General features: G+C 38.6%; 1 protein-coding gene across 1 annotated transcript; it reads right to left on the reverse strand.

Moving 5' to 3' along the window:
* Positions 1 to 1091: 1091 nt before the first annotated feature.
* Positions 1092 to 13269, reverse strand: LOC139137163 (putative methyltransferase DDB_G0268948). The gene is made up of 6 exons (XM_070705142.1): positions 13110 to 13269; positions 6030 to 6190; positions 5299 to 5512; positions 4766 to 4863; positions 3529 to 3660; positions 1092 to 1407 (listed from the first exon to the last, which is right to left on the reverse strand). Exons 1-6 carry the CDS (start codon positions 13221 to 13223, stop codon positions 1305 to 1307), a joined length of 822 nt encoding a protein of 273 aa, XP_070561243.1. The 5' UTR covers positions 13224 to 13269; the 3' UTR covers positions 1092 to 1304.
* Positions 13270 to 14099: the final 830 nt, after the last annotated feature.

The following is a 14099-nucleotide window of genomic DNA, read 5'->3' on the forward strand; positions in this document are numbered from 1 at the left end:
AGGTCATTCTCTCCAACCCATTACCTGAGTTTAATTTAGTCTTGAACATTCTGTAGGTCATGAGTTTAAGGTCATTCTCCACGACCTTGAGATAAATTAGTTCAGTTTAGAACTTTCTTGAAGGTCATATTTACTAAAGTGAAGATATTTTTAGAAGAGTAGTCAGCATATCAACAGAAATTCTAGATTGTTCTTATATCTGTAGATAGTGTCATTTAGTATAAGTATGGGATGGTAAAGATTTTAAGGGAGACTTTTGGGATCACTTCAGTCAAGACTATTTTGGACCTTGACACTCATGTTGGACTTGTTTTGTGAACTGAGGCTTGATTCGGGCCTGCGTCAAGCCTGCAAGCCAGAGAAGACCCACTTCCTCAGTTACCAGTGTGTCTGACTCAACTCTGGAGACTTGGGAGTTTTGTCCTGTCCCAGCTGGGATAAGCAGCCTGTTAACTTTTACAGTTTGTACTTTATCACTTGACTTAGTGATTCGTTTTAATAAATTTATTTTAAATAAAATCACAGACTTCACCGTTTTTTTCTGTCGTAACACAGTGCTCAAAATTAATGTGTGGGACAACCAAAACTTTCCTCCGACAACCAATTTCTAGTGATAGATAGGACTTCCACCTATCTATCCATGCATGCCATAAAATTAAAAGGTAACGTTGGCCTGAACAGGGTAGATGACTTTTTGTGTTTTATCTGAGATGACTTGTACAAGAATCTTATAAGATTCTTATAGGTATTTAGTAAGCAAATTAGTTAAGAATTTTATAACATTCTTATAAGTTTTTGTAGTGAAACCAATGTTGAGTAGGAAAATTATAAGATACAAAAAAAAAAATTCTTACTCATTTATGAAAATTTCCTCCTCTGTTTTCCTCCATCTTATTTGCCTGTTAGAATTATGTTGGAAATTTAGTTTCTTATAAGAATTTTATAAGAATCTTATGAGATTCTAACTCTTTACTAATTTGCTTATAAAATACTTCTAAGAATCTTATAAGATTTATGCTGGCAGCTTAAATTTAGACGTGGATGCATAAACAGTAAAAGTTAATTTCTTTCTATGTAAGGATTGGTGAAACTTCTTTGTAAATATTGATAATTTATTTAGTTTGTAAAATTAAACACAAATTTCATATTTGGCACAAACTCTTAAATCAACAGTACTGTGAAAGTGGCATGTATCCTGGGTTTGATAGAGGTGCTGAATATCACCATACTGCTTTGCAGTCACATGATTATTACCAAAGATTACATCATCATTCAATGTGGTAGGAGTTTACTTATCATGGCTGCTAACTGTTGGGCTTTCTGCCAAGGAGGAGGAAGATTGGATAGGAGACGTTCATTGTCGTGTGGTCAGCTGACTTGGCATCTTTGCCAAAGGCTCTTGTAAATCTGAAATGGAAAAAGAGCATTCAAAATGGAGATAAAAGCTTGTATGTTTCACTTGAAATGGTACAAAAATGGTGCTGAAGCAATTTTATTAATGCTGAAGATAATAGGAACCTCAAAAACAAAATGTATATTATATTCCTTTTCAAAGTAAAGTTTATTCAGTTTCATAACACTAAATAAACTGTGGTCACCTTTATTTAAATTTTGTGTTTGAGAATATAAAATCAAAGTACTTGATACTGATGTTTTAGAATTCAAATGGCCACAGCTGGGGTTTCTCTCAACTGTGCAATTGTGCATATTTTGAGCCATTGTCTGCCCTGAAAAATTTACAGACAATGCGGAATCGCACACAAAACACAGCAAAAATTAAGCAAAGACATCCACATATATGAGGGTGACCTAAGCACATAGTGTAGCGACCTGTTAATTTGCTGTTGTTTCTAGTCATTACTCTCTCGGAAAAGACAAAATATCGCCTGTCATTCAGCTTTCATGATGTGCATGGTGTGAAGTGTACAATGAAAAGAATGGCCAATAACGTAGTTGTGGTTCAGTCTCCATACTTGTGAAATTTTATGTTTATGTTTTGATAGTGGTAAAGTTGAAAGCAGAACATGAATCACTGTATCAATGAGAGAATTAAGGAAAATGCCAGCTTTACATTGCGTGGTCACACTGCAGTGACAATTTATCTCGATCATAATGAAACAATTATTTGATCGGCGCCCATCAGCGCATATTTTCGTGGATCTAAAACCCCAAATTTGGACCAAATCGTGTTCAAGGGAACAAATACATCAAATTTCGAGTCGGGGGGAAACTTGCTGGTGACAAATCGACAGGTGGAGAGCAGCGGAGCATATCACAAGCTGGCAAATTGGTGTTGTCAATGTTAGTACGGGTCCTATATGCGACTTACACGACGCAACTGAACTGGGTGACAATCGTATGATATTGGGGTCAAGCGCTTCCCAGGAAGGCAACATCAACAGTGACTGACCCTAAAATGTCAAGTCTGCCCTCTAATTTTGATGAATGAGGCAAAAAGTGCCCCTTTCAATGAACATGCAAAGAAAACACTGGCCAAACTTCTCTGTGTTAAGGTAAAGTGCGATGAATTCGGATGCACACACGCTTTAGAACGTTTCTGCGCATATTCAAATCCAGCCTTCCGCAAATTGGTTATTTTGTAGCGCATGTATTTAACATCACCGGTCATTGTTGAAATTGCGTTTTTACCAAAATTTTTGACCCAGTCTCTTAGAAATACATGTAACCTATAACCTTGTCATATTTTGACCCCATGGCAGGGAGCTGGTTTTTATTCAATATGAGCGAAAACTGAACATTTCTCTCCAATTTACATGGCGCATATTACCCATTCACCTGAAGATATTGTAAAAAGTAGCATGGTGACACCCTTTTATTAAAAGTGTAAACTAAATGGTATTATGTCAGGATTTTATTGGCCAAGTTTGGTCAAAATGACACCATTCAAAGTGACAGGAAGAAAGTTCAAAAAATATGTGGTGATATAATTCCGATATCGTCATTTTGTAATCGATACTTATGTTAAAATTTCTTTAAAAACATGAAAACTATACATTCGATAGATATGGATCTTAAGTCTTGGTATTTATTAAAATTAACTCATTTGCTAAGCGTTTTATAATTGCTTTCTTTAGTCTAAGTGAATTATATCATTTTTATTTATTTCTAACGACGCCATTTTTAAGTCAGTTTCCATGGAAACGAGCATGGTGACCCTCATTTTTTATTTCATTTTTGCACTTGCACAACGTCCAAGAATATTTGTGCAAAGTTTCAAGAAAATGACACCACAACCTAATTTTGACATAATTCGCAGTACTTCACCTTAAAAACTGAAAATTTGAAATTCAAAATGGCCGCCATTCTTGTGTTATCTCTATGGGGCAAAATATTCCTGATTTTCCTGATTTTCACAATTCCTGATTTTCACAAACTTTGTTTTCTCTACATGCCTAAAATGTAAATGTAATGTATCAAAGCCTAACAAATATTTATAATGAAACATGGAAAGAATTCAAACTGTATGGTATTTGACGAAAGAAGAAAATTTTTTTCATGTTTTCTTACTTTTCAAGTACTGTTTGCAGAGTGTCTTCTTCTGGGTGAAGTCTCTTGTATTCATGAAATGCTGACAATGAACTGAGGTAGCCAACAAAGTCAGATACTGTATACTCCATTTCAATGGCCATTGAGTGATCTCTGGAAATCGAGAGAAGGAACAGATTTTGTTGGTCTGGGAATATTATTAGCATTTCACAGAAAAAGTCTGTAAGTAGATAATGCAGCACTCAAGGGGTATTCTCAGATTCAACCCTAGATTGGCCTAGCTGTGGTTTTTACTTCGGTCTGCGTGCGTAATCAGACATGTGTGAAATACCATAGACTGATGTAGTGGACAAGAATTCTGTTAATATTCTGTGAAGATTCATGTTCATGAGGTACAATGATTGACATCATGACCACTATTTTAAAAAATCCCCGTCACTCTCTCTCTCTCTCTCTCTCTCTCTCTCTCTCTATGCATCTAATGATCGCTACAGAGATCACATGCTTGAAACTCTGAGTAACACCTAAGTCCTGTTGTCTACTTGTTATCAACTTTAACAATATATATATATATATATATATATATATATATATATATATATATAGTCAAAAGTAGTTAAACAGTTTAAATTCACTCGGATGGAAATAAATACAGCAATGATGTAAAGTAATGTCATGCAAGTGCAAGCAATAGATCATTATGGGTTCTCTATGATTGTGTCATATGAATGATGAAGATATGACATCAGCAGGATTAGTTTATAACAATTAATATACAGCAAAGAAATAACATCATCAAAATCTCCTAGGTGTTCATCAGTTATTTACCAAGGCGACTGTTTCGGGGATTTGAAAACAATACAGTCAACTGCCTTGGCTCCCCAAGCAGTACTGATCAGGTACCACCACACCTTAAGTTATTCTGAGTCTTATGTTATATATGATGTCTTTCGGTGTTACATTGAATTTTTCAAAAAGTTTAGGATGTCTTGACATAGCTTTATGAAACTGTCTGATGATTTTATGTTGTTGTCCTCCTTGAGACAACATCCTGTTGTACAGGCTGGCAACTCTTGGAAGAAAATCTTCTATTAGAAGTGTTGCGCGAGCAATGCGAAGATATATATATATATATATATATATCACAGGCACACATGCTCATCATTCATATATATTTATTCATAAATACACGTGTGTGTGTGTTATTGTTTGTCTCTGAGTATGTCTGTTCTATGTGTGTCGCGCCAGCTTTACTTACCTAACGGCATCACTGTATGGCAAATGGATATCAGCATACAGATCTTCAATATGCTTCCGTCTGCCTTCCCAGTATCCTTTGAGAGTGCCGTAATAAAACTGGAAGAGAAATGCAAAAGAAACAATCAGAAAGAAAGATAGAGCCAAGGGTTATGTAAAAATTTATGACAATTTATGATGCCAACTTATCGTGTAGTGTAGAGGTTGGCAGAATCCATGAAGTGTACTATTTGAGTATGTGTAACGTATGTTACATTGATTGGTTAAACCTGGAATTCTATTTGACTGTGGTACAAACAAAACAACGTGCCCAAATGCTCACAAAAATTAATCTATTTCCACAAGCTTCTGTACACATGGGTTTGTTTGTATTGCCATTACTTGATCTCTTTGTAATTTAACTCTGGTTAGATATGTACATAATGTTCACTTACATATTTAGTACTCTCTGACTGCAAACTTAAACAAGTTGTCAAATATACATTCATTAATAAAGACTATGTGTGAATTCACATTTTGTGAGACAGGTCATACCTCGTCGAAAACTTTCTGAAGTTCTCCTGCATTGGAATTTTGATGAAACTCGACTGCACTTCCATATCCATAGAGGGCTAAACAGCCTCCTGGCTTGAGTATCCTGTCAACCTCGGAGTAAAATGTTTTGAGATTGAACCAGTGAGCAGCTTGGGCAGCAGTTACCAGGTCAACTGATCCATCTTCAGCTGGGAGTGCCTCGTCATTACCAATCCTGCAAATCAAGGTGATGACAGTTACAAGGGTTTGCATTGAACCATTGGCATTACAGGATTGAGGAGCTGCCAACACTGTCAGGTGCAAGTATCATATCTAACGGTAATATCAGTTGATCACAGAGAAATCAACTCTGTGATGGTTGAAACATTGTCTGGAAAGAGGTCAGGTGTAATAAACATACTGTCAATGACGCTGTAGCATCTCCAATGTGTGGCTAGGTCAGGTAATTGGTTGTTGGCATGGAGTTGTTGGCAAATAGTTGATGATGCAGTGACATGAGGTGGATATGGACCCAAAGAACCAAAAAGATGATTAAATATATCAATCAGAAAAATGATAAGCTTACTGCCTAAAGATATTTCATTGTGGAAAGAAGTTAAATAATTCGGAAATAAGAAATAACAATCTGGAAATAGTAATGATGCACAGCTTCCCAGCTACCTGAGTGCATGTGAAATACACAACCTGGCGTCTGTAAATTAAATGTATAGCAAATGTATATCTGATCTCACCTGTATTCAATATTGGCAAGCTTCTCTGTCTCTGTCGCCTTTTTAATCTGAGTTTCACTGACATCACATCCAATGACCTTCTCGAAGTGTGGCGATAGGTTTCTGGTGCTCTGGCCTGAGCCACATCCTACATCGATGGCCAGAGCAAGTGGGGATAGATGCTGATGAAAAAAATAGACGAAAAAAATGAAATCCTAAAGATTTAATTATTTATACCAGGTTGCAAGTAAGTGAGCAACATACCAAAAACCAACTTGCGTAAGGCTGAATACGCGATGAAAAATGTTCAAAAGATGGCATTCATAAACAACACATCATCATTAATTTATAGAGGCAGCTAACCAGAGAATTACAAGATTAAAAAAAATTTGCAGCCATACACATCGTCTTAGATTTGAATAAAAGCTATTCTAATGAAGTAAACTTCAATTTGTTAGGGTGGTCAGTGGTATCAGTTTATCACATTTGCACTCTTCCCTTACGATCTGAGAATGACGTCCTTCCCATCGAACTGTTATACTGACTTCCGCATTGCGGCTTGCCCTGTCCCTCCTATGATTTTGTTTCCCCATTGATAACCCAGTCAAACAGCCAAAGCCTACACTTTCCTCATCCAACTGATATAAATTGTATCATAGCTTTGCCAGTACCAGTGAATTTCGTGACGTCACACCCTCAGATTGTTACTGATAATGTATCTGATTATCAAGTATTTTGGCCCCAGATGTTTATTTTCTACTTCTACAAATTCCCTGGCATTGCAAAACCTATAAAATGATATACCCCCTCCCGGCCCATTCAGGAATAAAGCAAACTTCGCACTCCACAAAATGTTCTCGGTTTCACTTCATGAATTACTAATGTCGAGCAAAGTTTGCCTTTGCCCACTATGGGCTTGGAGCACAGTTTTGCCTGGGGTTGTGGGTTGGATCTAGACTTGGTTCAAGTCGGTGAATTAAAAAAAATAAAATCATTTATAATAGTTCTCTTGTGTCTCTCCTATTTCGTACAAACCTATCCGGAATTTGGCAGCTCACGCTATTGAATGCCTCGAGTTTGAGTCTGCGCAGTAGTGAGTTAGTTTCTGCCGGATTCACCGTGATTCCGGGTGAAACCACAGGGTCTCATAAGTGCCTATTTAAGTCAATATTACAGCGTTTTTTCTTTCTTTTTCAATGTTACAAATAAAGCTGAAGAGCACAACATTTGTGTAGCTGTCTTTTGTGTAGCTTGTATTGGCATGTATAGTGCGCCCTCAATGGGGAATGTGATCATATGTAAATACGACCTTTAGTTCCGTGACCTCTAGCCAATTCCTCTGGCCATGCCTTCTGTACACGTTTACAGACGTCGCTGTGTTTTACTGTACTATATTTCCCAAGGGAGGCAGATCCGGCCATATCCGCAGTATCAGTGTTATGGTGAATCTCCGAAAACATGAAATCTTGGTAATTTTTTTGACGGACACGGCCATTGTTTTGGCACACCGATCTGACATTGTCATTAAAGTCTAAAATGAACCTTCGTGAATGTAGAATGTGAAGAAAATTGGACGCTGTCAGCACCATGTCCGAAGCGACCCATGTGCGCCGTAAAGTACATGTGTGGGCAACTTGATTATACTTTATAATGAGGACGTAATCTGGTGAGTGACGGCTCGTTCAAGAGTGGTGGGGCGTGCCTTATGCAAGAAATAAACAGGAAATTAACATATTTACAAACACGATGTGTTGCACATGGCCCGTACGCGACACAGCCGGCAGATCACCTAAAGTTTGTTATGCCTATTTTGTTCCCATTTTATCGCTGGGAGGTTAAAAAGCCAGTCGAGATTCGGATGCGCTATTTTGCGGGCTGCGGGTTGCGGGCATGAAAAATGTGTGTTTTTTGATATCATTTTCGCCCTTCTCACACTTCAGATTAGTTCAACCGCCGATAAAAGCACAATTTTCAAAATCGTTTTCAACGCCGTTTCAAATAATTTTATTGTGGTGAACACGATTATAGTCCTAGGAAACTTATCATAGTCACGCTGGATCAAATGCTTGAAGGGGGCATACCGGCATGGAGCGACTATCATACTGCAGGTGCAAGTCATACGTTCATGATATTAGGAGATAAATTATTGAGAGCTGCAGAACACAAACTCATCCAAAAATATTCCTATTAGATCGATTCCTGAAAATAAGGCAACGCACCGGCGTGTTTTTCCCACTGAAATTCTCGCGTAAAATGTTAGCAGAATGTCGTTCTCTGAGGTCGCGACCTCGCTTGAACCGAAACGGCAAAGTAAACTAAGTCCTTTGTTGTACGTCTTTTTCTTTTTAAAGATTTCATGAAAAATACACGGCATTTACAATACACATCACTTCTACGCTTTTTTAAGTCAAATCTTTCCTTATGCATTGCATTTAACTAGGCATTGTTTAATTTTCTGTATGAGTTGCCCTAGAACCGAATTGTGAATGGATGCATTACAGAGAATTTACTATGGCCTGATACTAGAAATGTAACAATTTTCATTCCGCGATAAGTGGCGACATTTCCAAGGCGCGATTTTTTTTTGTCAGTCTGGTATTACGTATATTTCTCACTCACATCCATGGCAAGAAAGAAAAGTGATTCAGATCCCTAATTATTTGTAATGGCCAGGCAGCTCGGAATAAATAAATGGTCCTCGGAATCGCCGCTTTTAGTTTAGCAGATTTTGATTTTTTCAGAAACATGACGTATTTTCACCCATTTGGTTTGGTCTGTTATAGCATCTTTAGTCCAAAAAAATCAAGTTTACAGCATTGATGTTTTCAACAGCCTTCAAATATACAGTATTACGTTAAAATACACCATATAGTTGTGTTTCATTAATTTTAACCATCTTGACCTGATGGTGAAATATGGACTTCGCAGGAAAAGGGATACTGTACGATAGACCTGATCATCATTATTGATAATAGACACATTCTAAAGGTTTTATTTCTTATATACTAAATGCCATATTACATATAATAGAAATCTAGCCATAATTCTAAAAACCCGCAGCCCGCAACCCGCACTTTAGCAGATACCGTCGAGATTGCGTTATCACCTAACACCATACCGATTGGGGACAGAGCAGAGTAGATCGAAACGGAAACGGGGTAAAGGCAGTGACTTATTTTAAAGCTGAATAAAATGCTGTCTCTGGTTGTGTAAGTCTGTCAATCGAAATATATATTTTGTTCCCAGTTGATTAATCATGGGGGATGGCAGTCTCGATCTCCCCTTTATGGATTGATATTTACTGACTCGTTCCTTCTCATTTTTGTCAATCGATGAAAGCATTTTCGTCTTCCTTATTCAATCTTACTTTGACCGATGTTATATCCTGACCTACAGTGTCATTAGTTTTGACCAACGTGCAAAGACGTTGCCCATGCGCCCGGTTGACGAGATATTTTGCAAAACGGTGAAGAAATATTATTTATTTGTTAGCCATGTTCACAATAATGACACTGCACTGGCTCAAAAAGAAAGAGAAGGACAAGAAATATATAACACTGAACTATTTGAACTCATACGGCCATACTTTATGCATGGGGCCCCGGGAGACATCGATGTCAGTCTTTCCGGACTGTTTACATGTAACTTAGGGATATCAAAGGAGATGAATCAGTTGGTTGAATAAAACAAAAGTTTTCTGACATATTTCATGTCAATGTTGTCAATGTCGGACTTTTGATTCATTTCGATTGAGAAACCAGAATCACCTACAGAGATATCTGTATTAAACACGGACGCATAATTCGGAATAGTTTGTTGTGCTACTGACGGTCTCAGTCGTGGTGTCTCTCCCATAAAATTTCGAAGCTATAGGCCTACACTTGTCGTTTCGATTCACAGGTAGCAGTACACCTATGACCAGATATTGTATGTTCTTAAAACTAGTCTAAGCAATTTTACGACACTACACTCTTTGCCACCGTGTCCCCGTGAAAGTCCTTGAACCTATGGACGTGCCCATTGTTTTACTGCGCCCATTCTGGTGTAAACCCCTGCTCGTTCCCAGCAGAGTACTTTTTTAAAGTTCTGTACATCAGTGTACACTGTGTGTATAAGCCCTAAACCTAGTTTAATTCAATTATGGAAAGGTATTAGTAAAGAATAAAGGGTCGTTACAGTTGCTAAAATTGCGAGAAAAACGGCACGTTTTTCCAGTACTTTTACAGTTCTGTGCTTTCCATCCCCGTTACTCAAATAGAATAGTCCTATTCACAAGCGCTATTGTTTTAAATCACGTCCAGGATGTGCTGTTGATTTTCATTCTTTCGTGCAATTTCATTCGTTTGAAGCAATTTCATTTGACTGCTCTGTGGGACTCTTCTGGATATGTGTTTTGGATAAAAAGAACTCTACAGTGATAGACATAAACTTCGACGGTGATAGGTATACAATATCGGTTCGATGTGCGAAGATATACAGATTACAAATTATTTTAGAAGTTCTCAAAACCAGTAAAAATAACGTAGACGTACATCGCATGCTTTCTTACACCGAACGAGCCGTCGGTTTCCATAGCTATTATGTGAAATCCGGCCTCACCGATGTCCCTGTCCCGATTCGGAGAACAACTTTCAAGCTGCGAGTTGAGGTTCAGATGTCCGATTTTTTCATATTCAAAAGACTTATTGATTCACAGAGAACGCCCGTCTTGTTTTTAGCACATGAGGGCAATTGAAATTCAAAGCCAAATAGCCAGTGGGAAAAATTCGACCGGACGACTCGCTCTCACCAGCGATCGCAATGAAAATAAAATCGAAGTCTCTGAAGTCGGTATTATTGCTCCGCCATGTTTACTGTTGGTTGTAAATTCACAGATTTTCTTCACGGTAAAATTCATATAATTGCCATACCGCGAAGTTCCCTGTGCAATATGTCTTATGTCAATATGTCTATTTGGCAGAAAAAGCGTCACGGACATTCGATCGATGGTGATGAACTTTCTCCAGGCCGCGACATATCACCAGTTACGAACTTTACCGGTTTTCGATACGAAATATGCACGTATCAGCATTGTTCACATTGTGTTTTGAGTCTGATATCGAATATAACAGGAAAAAACTAACGATTTGAGTGACGATAGAGACCATGCCCGATACGGAAAATTGACATCAACTACTTGCATTGAGCAGTGACCTGAAACTTTAGACTTATATATAAATGTCGACAGTATAAAATATCGAAATGCCGGAGAGAGAGAGGGAGAGAGAGGTCTACGCTGTCGCGATCTGAATATACTGTTTCGGATATGACTTCGGTATAGACGATACACAGACATCGAAAATTTACACCTACTTTCCAGAAATTCGACTAATCTTTATAATAAGAGTAGAATAAATATAAAAGTGGTGGTTGAAGTAAATCTTCAGATATTGGTTTTCCAAAGTTAGACAATACTTACAGAAATATGGTCGCCATAGTCTTCTCTTAAAAAATATTATCTTCAACACCACGTTTCTTATGATCGGTGATGTCATTTTTTATTATTTTCACAAACTTTCAATGCATCAAACGCCATTAGACTATCTCATCTGCCTGTCAGGGAGTTACAATATATTTCCAAGGGCTGGCAGACGATGTCAACTTACGCGTCGTCCGTCGGGCGGCCGGTGGCAGTGTCACAGATCGCTCCGTCTGTAATCGCGGCCACTTTTATTTTGATGTGACACCCAGGTGCGTTTGAGGTTTTTTGTTACCTAATTTGTCGACCTCACAAAATTTCACAGTCCATGCTTTGAAGCATGCAGTCTCAACATGGCAAACATGTCTCGCGTAAATTTCATCCTCGTCGTTCCAATTGATTCGACCACTAAAATTATTTCGGCATGCAGTTTTAATTTCCTAATAAATCGACGATTTTGAAATCGTAATTATTTTTTCTGGTCGAATTGATCGATTGAGACTCATTCTGTACGCCTGCTAACTTTCTTGAAGATAAGAACACGTATTTTCGACCATTTTCCCGTGAGCAGTCGACGGCTTCTACAATGTTTGCTCGATCGCGCGTACAACGCACTGAATACTTTACCGGACTTTCTTTACTCTGCATTTTTGCCAAAAACAAGTCGCCAGAGCCGTAACATGTTGCTCCATGCTTGAGGTCGCCGGTAGCCCTGGTGCTTTTTGACGCTCATTAATGCAGACTCGCCCACATAAATATATGAATATTTATGATGCATTTTAAGTAACCAGGTACTTAGCGGCGCTGATGGTCTTGGCTTGGCGAAGAGCTGCTTCCCTTGGGAAATTAGTACAGTAAGCATAGCGAGGGCAGGGCAGGAAGTAGGCATGGCTAGAGCCGGGCCTAGAGGTCACGGAACTAAAGGTCACATTTACGAGGACTCACTATACATGCCAATACACGCTACACAAAAGACAGCTACACAAGTGTTGTTCTCTTCAGCTGGATTATTTTTAACATTGAAAAAGAAAGAAAAACGCTGTAATATTGACTTAAATAGGCACTTGTGAGACCCTGTGGTGAAACTCCGCTGCACAGCGTTCACTCTACTCATCGCGTCCACTCACGCGCGCGTTTCACATGAAAGCAGAATACAAATCATTGCGTTCACTCCACTCAAACATTCACAAATCACAGACTTGAACCAAGTCTAGGTTGGATCATGCTGACCTCAATGTTGGACGACAACACCAGACCTTCAAACCCAGGCACATTACCTCGCCGTGTACTGTACTGCAGCTAGCTGAGCAACACCGGAGCATGGCTGCAGTCACAGTTACGAGTGGAGTGATACGTACAGGCCGCCGCGTACTATGCATGCATAGTACGCGGCGGCCGGTACGTATCACTCCACTCGTAACTGTGGCTGCAAGTGCTGTAGTTCGCTCAAGGTTTTGCCTGGGTATTTGGATCGAATGGCAAACCTTGCCCTGCATACAGGTCTGTATGTTCCCGGCGTTGTCGGCTTCCACCACGCCGGGAACACACAGACCTGTACGCAGGGCCAAGCAAGACCGAGCTACAATATATATTGACACAGAGCTACATTAATGCTGACAAGAAACATGAAAAGTAGATCCTACCTTCTCTTGTAAATACTTAATGATTCTGTCAACGACTTCTATTGGGTATGGAGGCCTAAATTTGTGGTAGGCTTCGGATATCACCGTATTGGCGAACAACTTTGTGTAGGACATAATCAATCACAAATTCACCTTGAGCATTGAGCACAGCCTGACCTTAGACGAACTCACACTGCCACCACAGGCTGATCAATTCGCTTCTCTTGTTTTTTCTCTTTGTTCCCGTATACATTGAACACGATCATTGAACAAGACATGTATCAACGCGAACGTGATCGATAGACGCCACAGCACCGCCGCGTTATCACAGCTAATCAAAAGGGTATGGCATACAGGAGAGAGTTCTTAACACTTCAAAGAAAATGAGAAGTTACGCATCATATTTTTCCTTTTTTGTGTTCCAAGAAAAGAGGAAAAAGACCATTATGCTTCCCTATCATTGTGAACCACACTCGCCCATAATGATTTGCGGCAACCGCTCAATGGAAGAATTTCTACAGGAGGAGCGACTTTTTGCAATGCAGCGGAAATGAAAATATGACGACGGCATGAACACTTTACAATGTAATATATTTCTTATAGTTTAATGTGCGTTGATGATTCATGAAACAGGGTGTTTGGAATCTATAATGCTATAATTTGTCATTCTCTATATCCACATACATATCTATAGGGCATTTAAAAACATAAATTGTATCGGTTTTTGACAAACCAGTCATCTCATTTTAGATTTGAATTTTAAGCAAAAACACAAATAAGTACATTGACACCAAAGACAAAACAGGAAAAAAACAAACAAACAAAACATTATAAACAGTATCTTTTAAGTTTGTATTGACAGGGTCGTGTTCAAGATTAAGCTACAGTAACATGGTCCCCTACGTCCTGATTTTCTCAGTGTCACTGTGAGGTAGAGATCATGCTTGGTGTGCTGAGGCACATTAAAATACTGCATGGTGTTTCTCTATGCCTTGTCATCGACATAAATTT

Source organism: Ptychodera flava, chromosome 7 (genome assembly GCF_041260155.1).
Source record: "Ptychodera flava strain L36383 chromosome 7, AS_Pfla_20210202, whole genome shotgun sequence".
In the NCBI taxonomy this organism is placed as follows: Eukaryota; Metazoa; Hemichordata; class Enteropneusta; family Ptychoderidae; genus Ptychodera; species Ptychodera flava.